A 14,341-nucleotide genomic window follows, 5' to 3' on the forward strand; every position below is an offset into this window, starting at 1 on the left:
ATGCTGCCACCTTTTCATACTGCTCCTCATGGTAAGGTGACCAGATTTAAAGCGGGACACCATTGACCGGGGTGGGGGGAGGGTTCTTGATTAAAAATTTGGTCTATATGGACCAAATAGACTGTTCCCTAGCTTGTCCTACATTCTTTCCAAAAATCGGGACTTTTTTAAAATGCCAAAAATAGGGACTGTACCGCCAAAAGCGGGATGTCTGGTCACCTTACTCATGTGGTCATCCCCCAACCATCAGATTATTTTCGGTTGCTACTTCACTGTAAGTTTTCTATTGTTATGAATTGGGCGACCCCTGTGAAAGGGTTGCTTGACCCCCGAAGGGGTTGCGACCCACAGGTTGAGAACTGCTGCCCTAGAAGAACTGTGAGCCAGTCAGTGCAGCCCTCTTCAGCTGTCACCTGGTAGAGCTTGGCCAAGTGCTGGTCTGGTCAGGTGCGGGTGCAGCCCCTTAGCTCCCCGAGCACTGGGCTCCTCAGTGGGCCCCACCTCAGATCCCACCTGGGCAGAGTCCCCTCCTGCCTCCCTGCTCTGGTTGTTGAGGGACTCTGGTCGGGGCGGGGCACGGGTAGGTGAATAGGCTGGCAACTGGCTCACACCCCTCTGGTCCCAGCCTTGGTTGACGGACCACCAGCACTCCCACCGCATGCTTGAAGGAACCTCCGTCGCTGCAGAAGTGCCAGACATCCAGGAAGCTGGCCACTGGCCAGGCTCAGATGCCCAGCAGGTCGCTTTGCCTTCTGAAGGTGACTTGCGTGTGTGAGGCTGAAACCTCTGCGGAGAGGCTGGGCTCACTCCTTACCCGCCCTCCCTCTCTCCCCAGTCCATCTCCGCCATGAAGCTGATGCAGTTTCAGGGCATACAGCACAAGACCAGCTCGCCCATCTCCCTGCCTCCAGTCACGCACCTTGACCTCACGCCCAGCCCTGAAGTACCCCTGATGATCTTGAAGAGGAAGCTCATGGTCACCAATGACCTGCATGAGTCCAGGGAGCTCCTCAGCAAGGTCAATAGGCACCTGGAGGTAAGTAGAGGTCAAAGTGGTAACTCCCGGCTCCTGTGGTCTCTGTCTGCTGACCATCATCCATCGTGAGAAGGGCCAGGTGCCCGTGCATCCCTCTCAGTTCATGAGCCTATCTCCATGAGTCACCCCTCTGTGAGTTGGGAGCAAAGAGACGGGCCTCTCGCTCCCAGACCCCACCTAGAAGCACTCTCATTTCTCTGCGTAGTTAGTCGTCCCGTTTGCAGGAAGACCCTGAGTCCTAGAGCCCAAAAGCTTCCTCAAACTCGCCCGGGGTTCTCCTTGGCAGTGGCGGAGTTGGGCCTCCAGGGGCTTGTCGCTGGGTTTAGAGGCAGCCGGTGACTCTTGGGGTTCCAGCTCTGGGACCACAGGAGGGCATGAACAGGGCCACTGCACGGATGTGGCGTGAGCCTCTTCTTTCTGACAAAGCCAGCCCTGTACCTCAGGTCTCAGCGCAGTGGACGGTCCTGCACGCTCGGAGACCCCGCGGGGCTTTCTTGGGAAGATGAGAGATGGTGGGAGCCATGAGCGCTCCAATACCATGGACGGCCTTGTTTCAAGGCCCCCAGGTTCTCCGCCCTGCCATGGCCCAGCCTTGCCGCACACAGACCTGTTGTCGGGAAAGAGGGCATCTTGTGGCCTTGAGAGCCCACCGCCCCCTAGGACCCTCAGGCCCAACTCCTAGTCTCTCGCCCAGACGGCAGTGAGTCTGTTGATTTCAGACTCACAGGAAAACCCCAGCAGGCGAGGGGCAGGGCAGGGACTTGCGGTGAAATCAACATGAAGCAGTTTCCTTATGGGGAGAGTTTCCTCCCTGCCCTGTTATCTAACCATTTGATGACTTCCTGAACGGGATACCGCAGCAGCGTCTCGGACCCAGCTCTGCCACTGCACGGGCTTCGCGGCTCCCGCTCATTGCTTGGAGTTGGACAGCCGCCTGTGGGCACAGTGGTACCGTGTTGGGCTGCTCACCTCGAGGTCGGCAGTTCAAAAACCACCAGCCGCTCTGTGGGAGAAAGATGAGGCTTTCCACTCCATAAAGCGCTCCTGCCTGGGAAACCCACCGGGCAGGGCGCTGTGAGTTGGCATCGACTCGTTGGCTGTGAGTTTGGAAAGGATTCTGAAAAGCCGAGCGTTTTCTAGAGACAAATTTACTTATTGTTCATCGCCGGCGTCTGTTGTTAACTTCTTATGAGCAGAGAAGCAGCACTGCCTTGGCCGGCTCAGCGTTTCTCACGGACGTTTCAGAGCGCAGTCACTGTGTAGCCGTCCTCGGTTGCCTGGCCATGTTTTCCATCCCCGTCAGCTGCCTCCGAGTCTTGTCTTCAGGGCTCCAGGGGGGGCAGCGTTGAAATGAGGCGCCTCCCACGAGCATGTTTTCTTTCACAGGTGAGGTACCTCATGGAGAAGACCATGCAGAAGATCCTGTCCTTGCTGGTGACGTCCGAGGCCGAGCTGGAGCACGCCCTGTCCATGCGGGCGGAGCTCACACAGTACGACTGCTACCAGGAGGCCGCCATGTACTTCCGGACACACTGCTTCAACTGGCACTCCTCTACGGTGAGCCCAGAACGACCTGCCGCCCCCACCCCTCTGCAGCCCCTGGGCCTGGCCTCCACGGGGCTCACAGGTCATCGATTCCTCAGGGAAGTCCTGGGAGTGGGCGGTCCTAACTGACCAACCCATCACTCTCACCGCTGTTCAGGAGGCCAGGAGTTCAAGGTCAGGGTCGGCTCTGAGCAGGACAGTCTGGTTCCTCGCACTCTCCCAGTGGCGGGGCACCTGACTTTCTCGCGTGTGCTTCTGGTTTCTGTGCCTGGTCCGCTCCTTTTAGACCCCCAAAGTGATTGCCTGACAGCACACCATGCCCCACGTGGCCTGGGCAGCGTAAAGAAAGCCCTGTGCCCAGACAGGAGGGCGTCTGCTTGTGTATGGATTCAAATTCCACACCTACTATGGGGAGTCGCGGGTCAGTCCAGAACAGCCTCCTTGTAGACGGCTGAGGTCCACTCGGCGAGCGATGAGAACTGTGTTTGGAGGCTATTGGTGGCGTGTGGGGAAGGGCTGTCCACATCCACTGGACCTAAGTCCCGGCCCCAGGACTGGGTGGTTCTGCGGGTGGGACAGCAGGCCGAGTGTGTGGTTCAGCCCCCAGCCCTGTCCTGCTGGCTTCTCTTCACGCCCAAGTCTCTCCCTGCCAAGCCCTTAGCACTAGCGTCCCTCCTCCACCAGCCACCATGCTTTCCACGCCAACCCCTCCCCAAGGTCCCACCTCGGGGGTTGCAGATGGTCACGCCCGGGGGTCACTCGGAGGCCTCTGCTGACTGCCAGGGCTTGCTCTGCTCCATCTGGAGCCCGCCCTCAAAGCCACCAGCCACCTGTCGCTCTAGATGCAGGCGGCCCTGACTTCCGCCGCATCTGAGTTACAGGGAACTGCCTGTCCTTGTGTCACATCGTTGTTTTACGTCCCATCGTTGGTCCCGTGCACCACGTGCTGTGCTGCAGCCTGTGATTTGCTGATGTCCATTCTCACGCCAACCCCCAAAGACAGCGACCAGATTTAGAAAGATCTAGATAATCAAACCGCCACCACCGCCGGCACGCTGCTTCCCACAGCAGACCTGTGTGTGTGTTTTTCATGATCGAATCTCTCTGAGGACCCAGAAAGTCTGAGTGTCCATTCTCGTCTCCCATTATGTTTACTTTGAAGTCTAGTTATCGCAGATTGATATTGCCACGCCTGCCGGGTTTTTTGGAGGGGGGGTTGTCATTGGCCTGGTAGATTTTTGCCATCCTTTGACGGCTTTTGTCTGTGAGTGTGAGGTGTGTCTCTTGAAGGCAGCAGAGGGATGGGTCTTGTTTCCTAATCCAGTCTGCTGCTCTTTGTGTTCTGATGGGTGCACCTGGTCCATTGGCATTCACTGTTACTGGTGACACACATGGATTCGTTGCTGGAGACTGAAACCCTCTATGGGAGCAGACAGCCTCATCTTTCTCCCTCTGAGCCACTGGGGGCGTATGCACGGTCGCCCGAGCTCCGCTCACTACCACCAGGGCTCCTGACTGGTCACAGAAAGGCAGTAATACTGAAAACGGGGTGGGCAAAGTATCCTCCTTATGCCAGACCGACTTAGGATGGAGTGGGGAGCACAGAGTACAGGGTCCCCAGTAGAGTGACGAGCTGACCGAGTGGTGGGCGGCTGCAGTCCCGATTCCATGCTTTTTGGCGCTCTTTCTTCCAGTATGAGTATGCCCTGAGACATCTGTACGTGCTGGTCAACCTCTGTGAGAAGCCCCATCCCATTGACAGGTGAGTGAGTCCACTTTGGCAGGGCATGGGAAGGGTGAGGTATCCTTCACCTGTGTTCTAGATACACCTGCCCTCGGAATCCCGGCGCGCTGGGCCTTCCGTGGTGGTTGGCGGGGTGGGGTGGCTCCATCCGAGCACTTCCTGTTCTGTGCTGGACTGGGCCTGTCAGTCCGTCAGGGTTGGCCCGGCTCGCAAACACTTCCTGCTTGTCTCTTACAGAATCACGGCGGCCATGGACAAAGTGTGCCGGGGTCGCTACTGAAAAGCTGTCTTCGGGACGCTTTTCCGAGTGTGAACACCTCCGCCTAGATTGGGAGACCCACCTTCGATGGAAGAGGTGGCGCAGGAAGAGCCCCCTCCCGCCTGCCCCCAGCCCTCCTGGAGAATGCAGTTGGGCCCCGCTCTCTCCCCAGGTGGCTTGCTCACCTTAAATTGTATGCCCAGCCATGCTACCGGTCATGCATGACGCTCTGGACAACGACCCACCTGGGTGGGGACAGCTCTTGGCGGAGAAGCACACCGGCCTTTGAGGAGGCTCTGTGACTTGACCCGTTCGAAGGAGAAAGACGGTTACTTTGGGTTCCTGTCACCGGTGGAAGGAAGCGTCTTTGCTCCAAGAAAGCACAGAGAGGCGAGGGTGTTCCTGAAACCGGAGCAGAATCAATGTATGGAAGAGGGTCCTGCGCCCCCCGTGGAAACCTACTTTTAGAAAAGATGATTTATGATTGTGATTGCTTTTGTATCTTAGTCTACAATAATGGACAAGCCTTGAACAAATAAAGATTGGTCACTGAGCCCAGGGATTCCTGAGGCTGGTGTTGTGTCTGCCTCCTCCCCTGTCTGACGACTGCGCCACTCGGGGGCTCGGGCTCTCTGTACCATGAGGGCTTGTCAGCCTCCAGGCCGTGCTGCCTGCTGCCCCTCGGCCCTGCCGAGCCCTCCCTACTCCTCCCTCCATGCTCAACACTTTGCTCAGCTTATTTCTGAATGTCCCTCGATTTCCCACTTCCCCCTGCCCCTCATTGGGTCTGGTACAGCATGTGGGCACTCCTCCTTACACCCCTGGGCAGCAGGGCCCTTTGGTGGCCTTGTTTCTTTCGCCCCAGAGCTGTACACAGGGAGAGTTGCCCATGTTACATCTCTGCAGTGGAATTTTGTTTGGCAATAATAAAGACGCAGTTCTGCTATGACCCAGACGCACCCTGGAACCATCATGCCGAGTGAAAGAAATCACTGCCATCCAGATGATGCCGCCCCAGAGGGACTCCTTGGACACAGGAGAACTGCTTCTACTGGAAGTCTTTACTACGGGGCCGACAGCCTCTGCTTTCTCCTGCGGAGCGCTTGTGGGGTGTGAACACCTTGACCTTGACTTACCTTGCAGAGCCACTGGGGCTCCAGTCACAGGACGGCATAGGATACTAGGGGGGCGCTTCACAAAGTCGATAACAAAATGAAAGATGATGGCATTTTCCACGAACTTCGTGAAGCCACCTCATAATGTAGCCAAACCAGCTTGCACAGGCACCTTTTACACAGAAAACATCCGTGATAGCCAGGGACCAGAGCTGGCCTGACTGGCTTGGGTTCCCTCAGCGCCGGTGGGCTGGGCGGAGGTGGGTGAGCAGGTGGAAGGATGGCCTGCGGATGCAGTTCTGTGAGCCTCAGCCAGTGTAAACCCAAGTTTTAGAGGCACGTGTGTGTGTGTGTGTGTGTGTGTGTGTGTGTGTGTGTGTAGGGAGGGCTTTCTAGTTAACAGTTTCATTTGGGGATGAAAATGCTCTAAACTTGATAGTGGTACTCATTGCACATCTCTGAAAATAGAAAACACCATTGCATCATGCGTCTCGAGTAGTGAATTGCAGGTATGTGCATGGTATCTCAATACAGCTTTTTTTTAATAAAGCTATTATAAACGATTGCATAGATAGAGAAACGGAACTGTTTGGTTCTAGAGGTTAGCAGCGGGTCTCAGGCCTCCAGTAAATGACAAGGCTCCTCATTCACAAAGTTTAGACCTTGTGTGAGGTTTGCAGGCCTCTGGTAGCAGCAAGCACTAATTTCTCACACTCTGCCACTGTCTGCTGTTAAAAGCTAGTATGGCTGGTTGACCTGGTTAGGTGTGTCCCATAGACCACCTGCACTCTTTAATCTGCCATCCCTAATCTGCAAACGTGCTTCAGACACCAGAGCTACAAGGGACAGACATTCAGAGAAACAGCCCTTCCCTTCCGCCCCCAGAAACCTCAAATGTCACACTGGTTCTCATCCGTCGAGCCTGTCTGGAGCTTTGCAGAAAACCAAAATCAGTCACCGCCAACCTGACCCCAAAAGTTAAGAGTTTATTTGGTGTTCAGTGAAAGTTAGGGTGCAAATTAGGTTCCTACTTAAACAATCTCTACACGAGTTCTTCAATGACAGTAGCTACCTGTCCCATGGCGGCCACTGCCTCATGACGTGCCCTGCTGGTTCTGTCCGCAGTACTCATTTCCCTCGTGGTGGTTAGGTGCCATTGAGCCCGTCCCAGTGCGCAATAGCACAAAACACTGCCTGGTTCTCTGCCATCCTCAGGGTTGTTGGCCCTTTTGACTCTGCTGTCGCAGCCACTGTGCCAATCCGTCTCGTTGAGGATCTTATTTTTCACCGCGCCTCTATTTTGCCAAGCAAGATGCCCTTCCCCAGGGCCTGGCCCTTTCTCGCAACGTGTGACTTGCAGTCTTACCATCCTTGCTTCTGAGGAGCATCCTGACTGTGCTTCCAAGACAGATCTGATCCTTTTCCCAGCAGCCCATGGCGTGTTCAGTATTCTTTACCAGCCCCGTGACTCAAGGGCATGGACTCTTCAGCCTTCCCGACTCATGGTCCAGCTGTAGCATGCCTGCTGCGAGGCCCTTGAGAACAGCAGAGCTTGGATCAGGCACACTGTAGTCCTTAAAGTGACATCTTTGCTTTTGATACTTTGAATCCGAGATCTTAGGCTGTAGATTTCCCCAATGCAATATGTTGTTTGATTTCTTGATTGGTGCTTCCGTGGGCATTGACTATGGATCTAAGTCAAAGTGGAATCTTTGGCAGCGTCCATCTTCTCTCCACTTGTCATGATGCTGTTGATCGGTCCAGTTGTGAGGAGTTTTGTTTTGATGTTGAGAGGTGCAGTCCACGGTGAAGGTGGTCGTCTGTGATCTGCAGTAAGAGTTACCTCTTCTGTTTCGGCGTGCCAAGTTGTGTCATCTACATACTGAAGATTGTTAGTGAGTCTTCCTCCAATGCTGAGACCACACCCATCGTATTGTCCAGCTTCTCAAATCGTTTGTTCAACATACAGATTGAATACGTACAGTGAACGGAGACAGCTCTGACTCGCCCTGCCCTGATTTTAAACCATGCAGTGTCTTCTTTTTGATGGCTGCCTCTTGGTTTTTATTTATTTGTTTTACTGGAGCACCATACCCATGTGTAAGATCTCTTATATGCCAGTTCTCCATTCGCCCAGTGAGCTAGGCGTTGGGCTGCTAACTACAAGGTCATTGGTTCAAACCCATCAAGCTACTCCGTGGAAGAAGGATGCGGCTGTCAGGTCCTCTAAAGATGTTGTTGGGAGGTGCCATCATGCACAACAGAAGGAGACACTGCCCGGCCCTGCACTGTCCTGACCACTGTTCCTGTGCCTGAGCCGCAATGTCCATCCGTCTCCTGGAGGGCCTTCCCCTTCTTCGGTACCCTTCCACTTGACCAAGAAGATGCCCTTCTCCAGGGACTGATCTGCCAACATGTCCCAAGTATGTAAGACCGTCTCGCTCGCCATCCTAGCCTCTAAGGAGCATGCTGGCTGTGTTTCTTCCAAGATGGATCTGTTTAACTTTTTAGCAGTCCAGGGTACTTGGAATATTCTTCTCCAGCGCCACAATTCAAATGCTTCAATTCTTCAGTCTTCTTTATTCAAAGTCCAACTCTCACATGCATACGAGGCAATGGGAAATACCATGGCTTGGGTCATGTCTCAAAAAGTTTGCTTTTCAACATTCTAAAGAGGTCTTGTGCAGCAGGCTGACTGAATGCAACTCATCTTTTGATCTCTTGGCCGCAGCTTCCATGAGCATGGCTTGTGGATCCAAGCCAGACCAATTCCTTGACAACTTGAAGCTCTTCTCCATTGATCATGAAGTTACCTATTGGTCCAGTTGTGAGGATTTTGGTTTTCTTTACATTAAGTTGTAATTTGTACTGAAGACTGCAATCCTTGAACGTTATCAGCATGTGTTTCAAGGCCTTGCTTTCAGCGAGCAAAGATGTGTCACCTGCACAGCACAAGTTGTTAATAAGCCTTCCTCCAGTCCTAACACCCCTTTCTTCTTCACGTGACTGAACTTCCCTCTTCCTTTGACTTTGCATCAAAGATTACAGCCTCGGAAACCCCACATTGGGGGGCGGGCGATGAGTTGGAATCGACTCAAGAGCTGTTTTGTTTTTTTAAAATTATGTCTATGTTCTAATTCTACTTTTTTTTTTTTACCTTTCTATTACAAAATTGAAATAGAATGCTGAAAGTACCAACGACTGCCAGAAGATCGAACAAATCTGTCTTGAAAGAAGTACGGCCAGAGGGCCTTTTAGAACGCAGGATAGCAAGAGTCAGTCTTAGATCCTTTTGATCTGTTGTCAGCAGACGCCGGGCATTGTGCTTGGTAAAGGCACCTTGCTTGGTAAAGAAGAGGGGCGCCAAAAAAGAGGAAGACCCTCAAGGAGATGGGTTGACACGTGCGCTCAAACATAGAAACAAGCGTAACAGCCGCGGACGCAAACAGCGATTGTGAGCTGGGCTTAGGACCAGGTGGTGGCTCGTTCTGTTGTACAGGGTCGTTAGGAGTTGGGACTGACTTGGAGGCACCCAACGGCATTGTAGACGACAACCAAAGAAAACAGTTTGCTCAGTGACATGGAAAGGTGGATTGTCTCTACCAGCCAGGTCAAGAAGTGATCTCAGCCGCTCTAGAAGGACCACCCTCATCTGCATCCCAGTAGCAGCCCCAATCCCTAAGAGTCACCCCGCCCCCGGGTTCCTGGTGATGTGGGTGTCACTCAGGTGTGCATTCCTGAGCACTGGTGTTAAGTCAAGAGAATGTCTGAGTTCTCTTTCCCCTACAATCAGTCCCCGGTGCAGAACCCAGCCGTGTCTGCCGCTGAGCTCTCAGTGTGGGTTTTGCAGTTGTGGTGGTGGTGGGGGGTTGGGGGGCCCAGTTCATATCCTCGGACCACCCAGCAGCTGATTACAGAGGCTGGGGCTGACTTTGGTCTGCAACCTTTGGCAAGTGTGTAGATGCTGGGGTGTCCTTTACTCAGAGCCTTGGTGGTGCGGTCCTTAAAGTACTCAACTGCCAGCCGGAAGTTTGGTGGTTCAAACCCACCTGCTGCTCCTTGCAGGAAAGATCATGCAGCCTGGTGAGGAGGTACAGTCTTGGGAACCCTGCGAAACCAGTCTACTCCGTGCCCAGGGCCAGTGCAAACCGGCCTCCACTCCAGGGCAGTGGGTCTGGGTCGGGGCTCAGTGTCTTTGACCCAAGGAGATTCGGTGGCATAGTAGTCACGCCTTGGGCTGCTAAGTGCCTGGTCACCAGTTCAAGACCATCAGCAACTCACTGCTTCCCTTTCATCCTCAGAACGTGACCTATGCCTCTCCAAAATGTCCTTATGAACTCAGGGCTTTGAACTTCCCTGGCCCAGTTCCAATCCACTGCGCCCTCATTGAAACCTAGATGGTCCATCTCAGGCCAGTGCACCCCTCCGGGCTGGTTCTCAATCCCTTTTTACCGGCGGGGGTGGGGTGGGGGTGGGGGTGGGGGTGAGGCATTGAGCCGGATGGTTTCTTTGTCTTCTGGCATCTCAGATGCCCCACTGTCCTTGCGTGCATCCAGCCTCTAGAAGCTGGGAGCAGTTCTAGCTCCAGGGAACCTGCACCTCCTCCAATGGCAAGTGATAGTTCTAACCAGGCACATCACTCCCCTGTCCCTAAACTGACTTAACTAAAGGCTTGTGTTCCCCTGTCAGTGGAGCCTGGGTGGCACAGTGGGTTAAGCGTTAGACCACTCACCGCAAGGTCAGCAGTTCAAATCCTCCATTATGACAGAGTGGACCTGTGGTAGTTACATAATCTAGTGTTAACTTGAGAGGATTATGAGTGAAGGGGTGGAGTCTGGTCTGTCAATCAAGATATAACTAATGAGGCCTCTGTGTGGGCATGGCCTTCTGAGAATTGTGGGAACTCCTGGATTTCCTCCTTGGAGGTGGGAGACATTCTCTCTCTCTACTCACTCCCTGGGAGAATCTCTACTGACAGGCTGACTCCTGCGAGGCATCCCTGAGGAGAAGCCACATGGACCTACCCTGATGCAGCCAGAACCATGGACCTGGAGAAGCCACGTGGAGACCCTGCCAGTGCTGAGATGCTTACAATGCCGCTGGATCCACAAGACTTCCCACCCACCGGCCTGTGATCCTCCTGCATTTGGCATCATTGCATATGTTTTGAGAGCGTGAAGAGGACTTTATAGATTGGTATAGGACATATGGGCTATTAACAGATTTAGGGACTTGATGTGGACTGGGCTGGGATGTTTTCTTAATGTTCTTGTATATAAACCTCTTCTTTATACACATGTGCATGTTTATGAATTTGTTTCTCTAGTCTACCCAAACTAACACAGGAACTCAAAACTCACTGCCTTCAAGTTCATTCTGGCTCAGTCACCCCGCAGGACAGGGTCGAACTGCCCCTGTGGGGTTACAAGACTGTAACTCTTTAGGGGAGTAGATCTTCCCTGCCGTGTGACATTCCTTTACCTTCCCAGTCACTGGAAAACGCAGTCCTCTGCCCGGAAAAGAGATACATTGTCTCTTGTTAGTTCCAAGGCCGTTTGCTATGGAAATGTGCCGAACACGGTAAACCCAGACAACTCGCTGCCACCGAGCCCATGCCGACTCCTAGTGGCCCTGATGCCCCAGCCAGGAGCTCATGCCGCTTCTCAGGGCTCCCCACCCCGGCCCCCTGACCACACACCTTTTTTGGTTTTACCTTCTCATTGTGATTTGGGTGAGAGTTCACAGAGCAAATTGGTTTTCCATCCCCAAGTTTGCACACATTTTGTTTCGTGGCATCGATCGGAATCGCCGCGTGGCTCTTCCCACGGCCTCCTGGGTCAACTGTTGCCATTCACCCTTCTTTCCTGCCCCCTGAGCATCATCCCCCCGCCCCCTTCCGGGCAATCACTGCTCTTCTGAGCTTGTCTGGTGGCTCCCAGGAGTGCCGGCCTCCCTGTTTTTGTTTTTTGTCTCATGTGGGATCCAGCCCACATCCCGATGGGTCCTAAGAGGACGGTTGTGTAATTGAAGGGAAGATATTAAGAAGCAGACAAAAGTTTTGAGGTGCTCATGGTATCAGGGACCGTGCAGGAAGGAGAGAAAATGTATTCTTCGCCACCTTATACAGTCTCGGGGCTGACATAATGACAGGCAACCACATACGTAACAAAGTGGGCAGTGTCTTAACCCGAGAGGTCCCTGAGTTTATTGGAGGAGTGACCTCACTCCAGTGTGGGGGCAGGTAAGGGGGTGGCTGTCCCCTGAGTGGGGGGAACAGTAGCAGCATGCTGCCAGCCAGATAGCTATCAGCCATGCGCCGGTAAGAGGTAACGTGGTGTAGTACCGTTATGGGAGGACATTGTGGGCATGGTTTTTAATTAGGAGAATGTGACAGGGACGCATCTCTAACTCCGAAGTGTGCAGGCCTCCCTCCACCCAGAATCCTGGCCTCCCCGGTTTCTTAATGATGAGAATAAAGAATTTGACTGCTTACACTCTCTCCCCACTCCTCAGCTCCCTACAGTCTTACAGGCTTGCCTGTCTTTGGCCTGCAAGTTGAGCCCCAGGGTGGAGGTGAGCTCAGTTCCAGGCTTGAAGGGTGACAAAGGGATAAGTCTGTGAGGTTCCACCCGTGTCTAAGTCTGGTCTTTTTAAAAAATAATGCTGGGTTTTGTTCCACGTCCCCCCCTCCCCCCAGGCCCTCTGATAGGATCCCTTTCTGAGGGTAGTCGTCTTAGCGGGGCACCATCTAGTGTGTCTGCTCTCAGAGCTCTGGGGGCTGGCGTGCGTGATTTCATTCGTTCTTTGGACTTGTCATTTCTATGCACCTTCGAGGGTTGTCTCTGCTTGGCTCCGGGCGGGGAGACCAGTTGTTGCAGAGAATCAGGGCCAGTGTGTCCCACAGCCCTGCAGGGCTCCCCGACTCATTCTGCCCACCAGCTCCTCTCCTTTGAGCCCAGTCCAGGCCTCCCCCAGTGGGGAATCATGTCTTCCACAACCCCAGAGACCCCTGGCCTCATCACACTGGTCACCAGACCCACTCTCCTCGAGTCCATTCTGACTCATGGCGACCCCACGGGACAGAGAATTGCTCCTTTGGGTTTCTGAGGTTGTGAATCTTTACATAAGCAGACAGCTTCATCTTTCTCTCTGGGATCGGCAGGTGGGTTTGAACTGTTGACCTTGGGGTTTAGCAGAATGCATACCCCACTCCACCTCCAGGGCTCCAAAACACTAATCACAGGAGGTTGAAATGCCATCCAGGTCAGGCACCCCTCTGCCTGAGCTCCCCTGGCCCACTCTGGACAGACCAATAGGCTGCTTCCAGGTGGGCGCAGTCCAGGGTGCCCAGCTTGACCACGGGGCCCAGCCTGGGGTGCCACTTCCACTTGCCGGCCAGCCCTGCACGCACTCTGGGCGGTGGGCCTCCCCCAGAGTGGTATGGCAGCCCCGAGTTTATTTCCCTTCCCCAAAAGGCTTCCCCTGTGGGCGCCCCACCCCCACCTCGGGCCTCAGTGACCCCTGCAAGGAGGAAAAGAGGAAATGAATGGGATAGTGGCTTGCTGAGGGGGCCGCTGCTTCCTGCTGCAGGCGTGTCCCACACCCACTGCCCTATGACCCTGCAGAGCAGGGGACAGCCGGTGCTGGGGTCTGGCTGGCCGGCTGCATCAGCCTCTGTGCTCCAGATGTGACTACAGGGCAGCTGGGGAGGGGGCTGAGTCACACTGGTCCAGGGCCCCTCCTGTCTGGCCACTGCACGGCAGCTGGTCCTGGCCCAACAGAGGTTTGTCTGTAACAAGAGGCAGCTCGATGGGTCATGTAAGAACCAGGCTTGTCCAGGGCCAGTCTGACTCCGCATGCCTCCCTTTGGGGGTGTCGCAGGGGGCAGTGCGACCAGGCCTGCCCCATCTCTCTGCTTCTCCCAGCCCTGCCAGCTTGGTTTCTGGCTGGGGCAGGGACAGAGGATAGGCGGCAGGTGAGCCTCCCTTTGGACATGCATATGGCTTTGGATTCAGCCCTGGTCATCTGCTGGCATCTGGGGCCCCTGGGCCCACTGGCTCCCCACTTAACTATTAGGGTTCTCTCTGGCAGTCCTCCCCTGGATGCTGTGCAGGCAGGTGAGACTCCGACCCCGAGTCCAGGCCGGCCGACTGCACATTCAGAACCTGCTTTGACCTCTCCAGGCTGTGTGACCTTGGGCAAGTCAGCCACCTCTGTGAGCTGGATGTGCCATCCCTAAACAGCTACTCCAGAGGCGTGGCTACCAGCCAGGCAGCCAGGGCTCTGTGATCTAGTGTGTGAAGGGGCGGTGGGCGTGGGGCACGCCTGCAGCAGGAAGCAGTGGCCCCCTCAGCAGGCCACTATCCCTCTTGTTTCCTCTATCCTCCTTGTAGGGGTCACTGCAGGGGTCCTCATTTGTCCCATCCGCCCCCAGTGGGAAGTGAAAGTGACAAGGTGAGAAATCCCTCAGGTTAGGAGGTCACAGATGGGGGCCAAGGATGGGAGCCACAGATGACCCAGCTGAGGGATAGAAGGGGCAGCACCCCAGGACTGAGAGGCACCCCAGGGCAGTGCAGAGTTTTAGAGGACAGAGCAGGGTGGGATGGGTGAGGGGATGCATTCTTGCCATTTACCAATGGAGA

General features: G+C 54.5%; 1 protein-coding gene across 1 annotated transcript in view; it reads left to right on the forward strand.

Moving 5' to 3' along the window:
- LGMN (legumain) overlaps positions 1–5,137 on the forward strand; it is a 39,442-nt gene extending 34,305 nt beyond the window's left edge. The window contains exons 11-14 of the mRNA XM_004699085.2: positions 836–1,036; positions 2,423–2,593; positions 4,276–4,343; positions 4,563–5,137. Coding sequence (XP_004699142.1) covers positions 836–1,036; positions 2,423–2,593; positions 4,276–4,343; positions 4,563–4,605 — 483 coding nt within the window. The 3' untranslated portion in view covers positions 4,606–5,137. The remainder of the gene's footprint in view (positions 1–835; positions 1,037–2,422; positions 2,594–4,275; positions 4,344–4,562) is intronic.
- The last annotated feature ends 9,204 nt before the right edge of the window (positions 5,138–14,341 follow it).

The sequence above is a fragment of the Echinops telfairi genome, unplaced genomic scaffold, assembly GCF_000313985.2.
Source record: "Echinops telfairi isolate 266 unplaced genomic scaffold, ASM31398v2 ScPeMD7_18;HRSCAF=68, whole genome shotgun sequence".
In the NCBI taxonomy this organism is placed as follows: domain Eukaryota; kingdom Metazoa; phylum Chordata; class Mammalia; order Afrosoricida; family Tenrecidae; genus Echinops; species Echinops telfairi.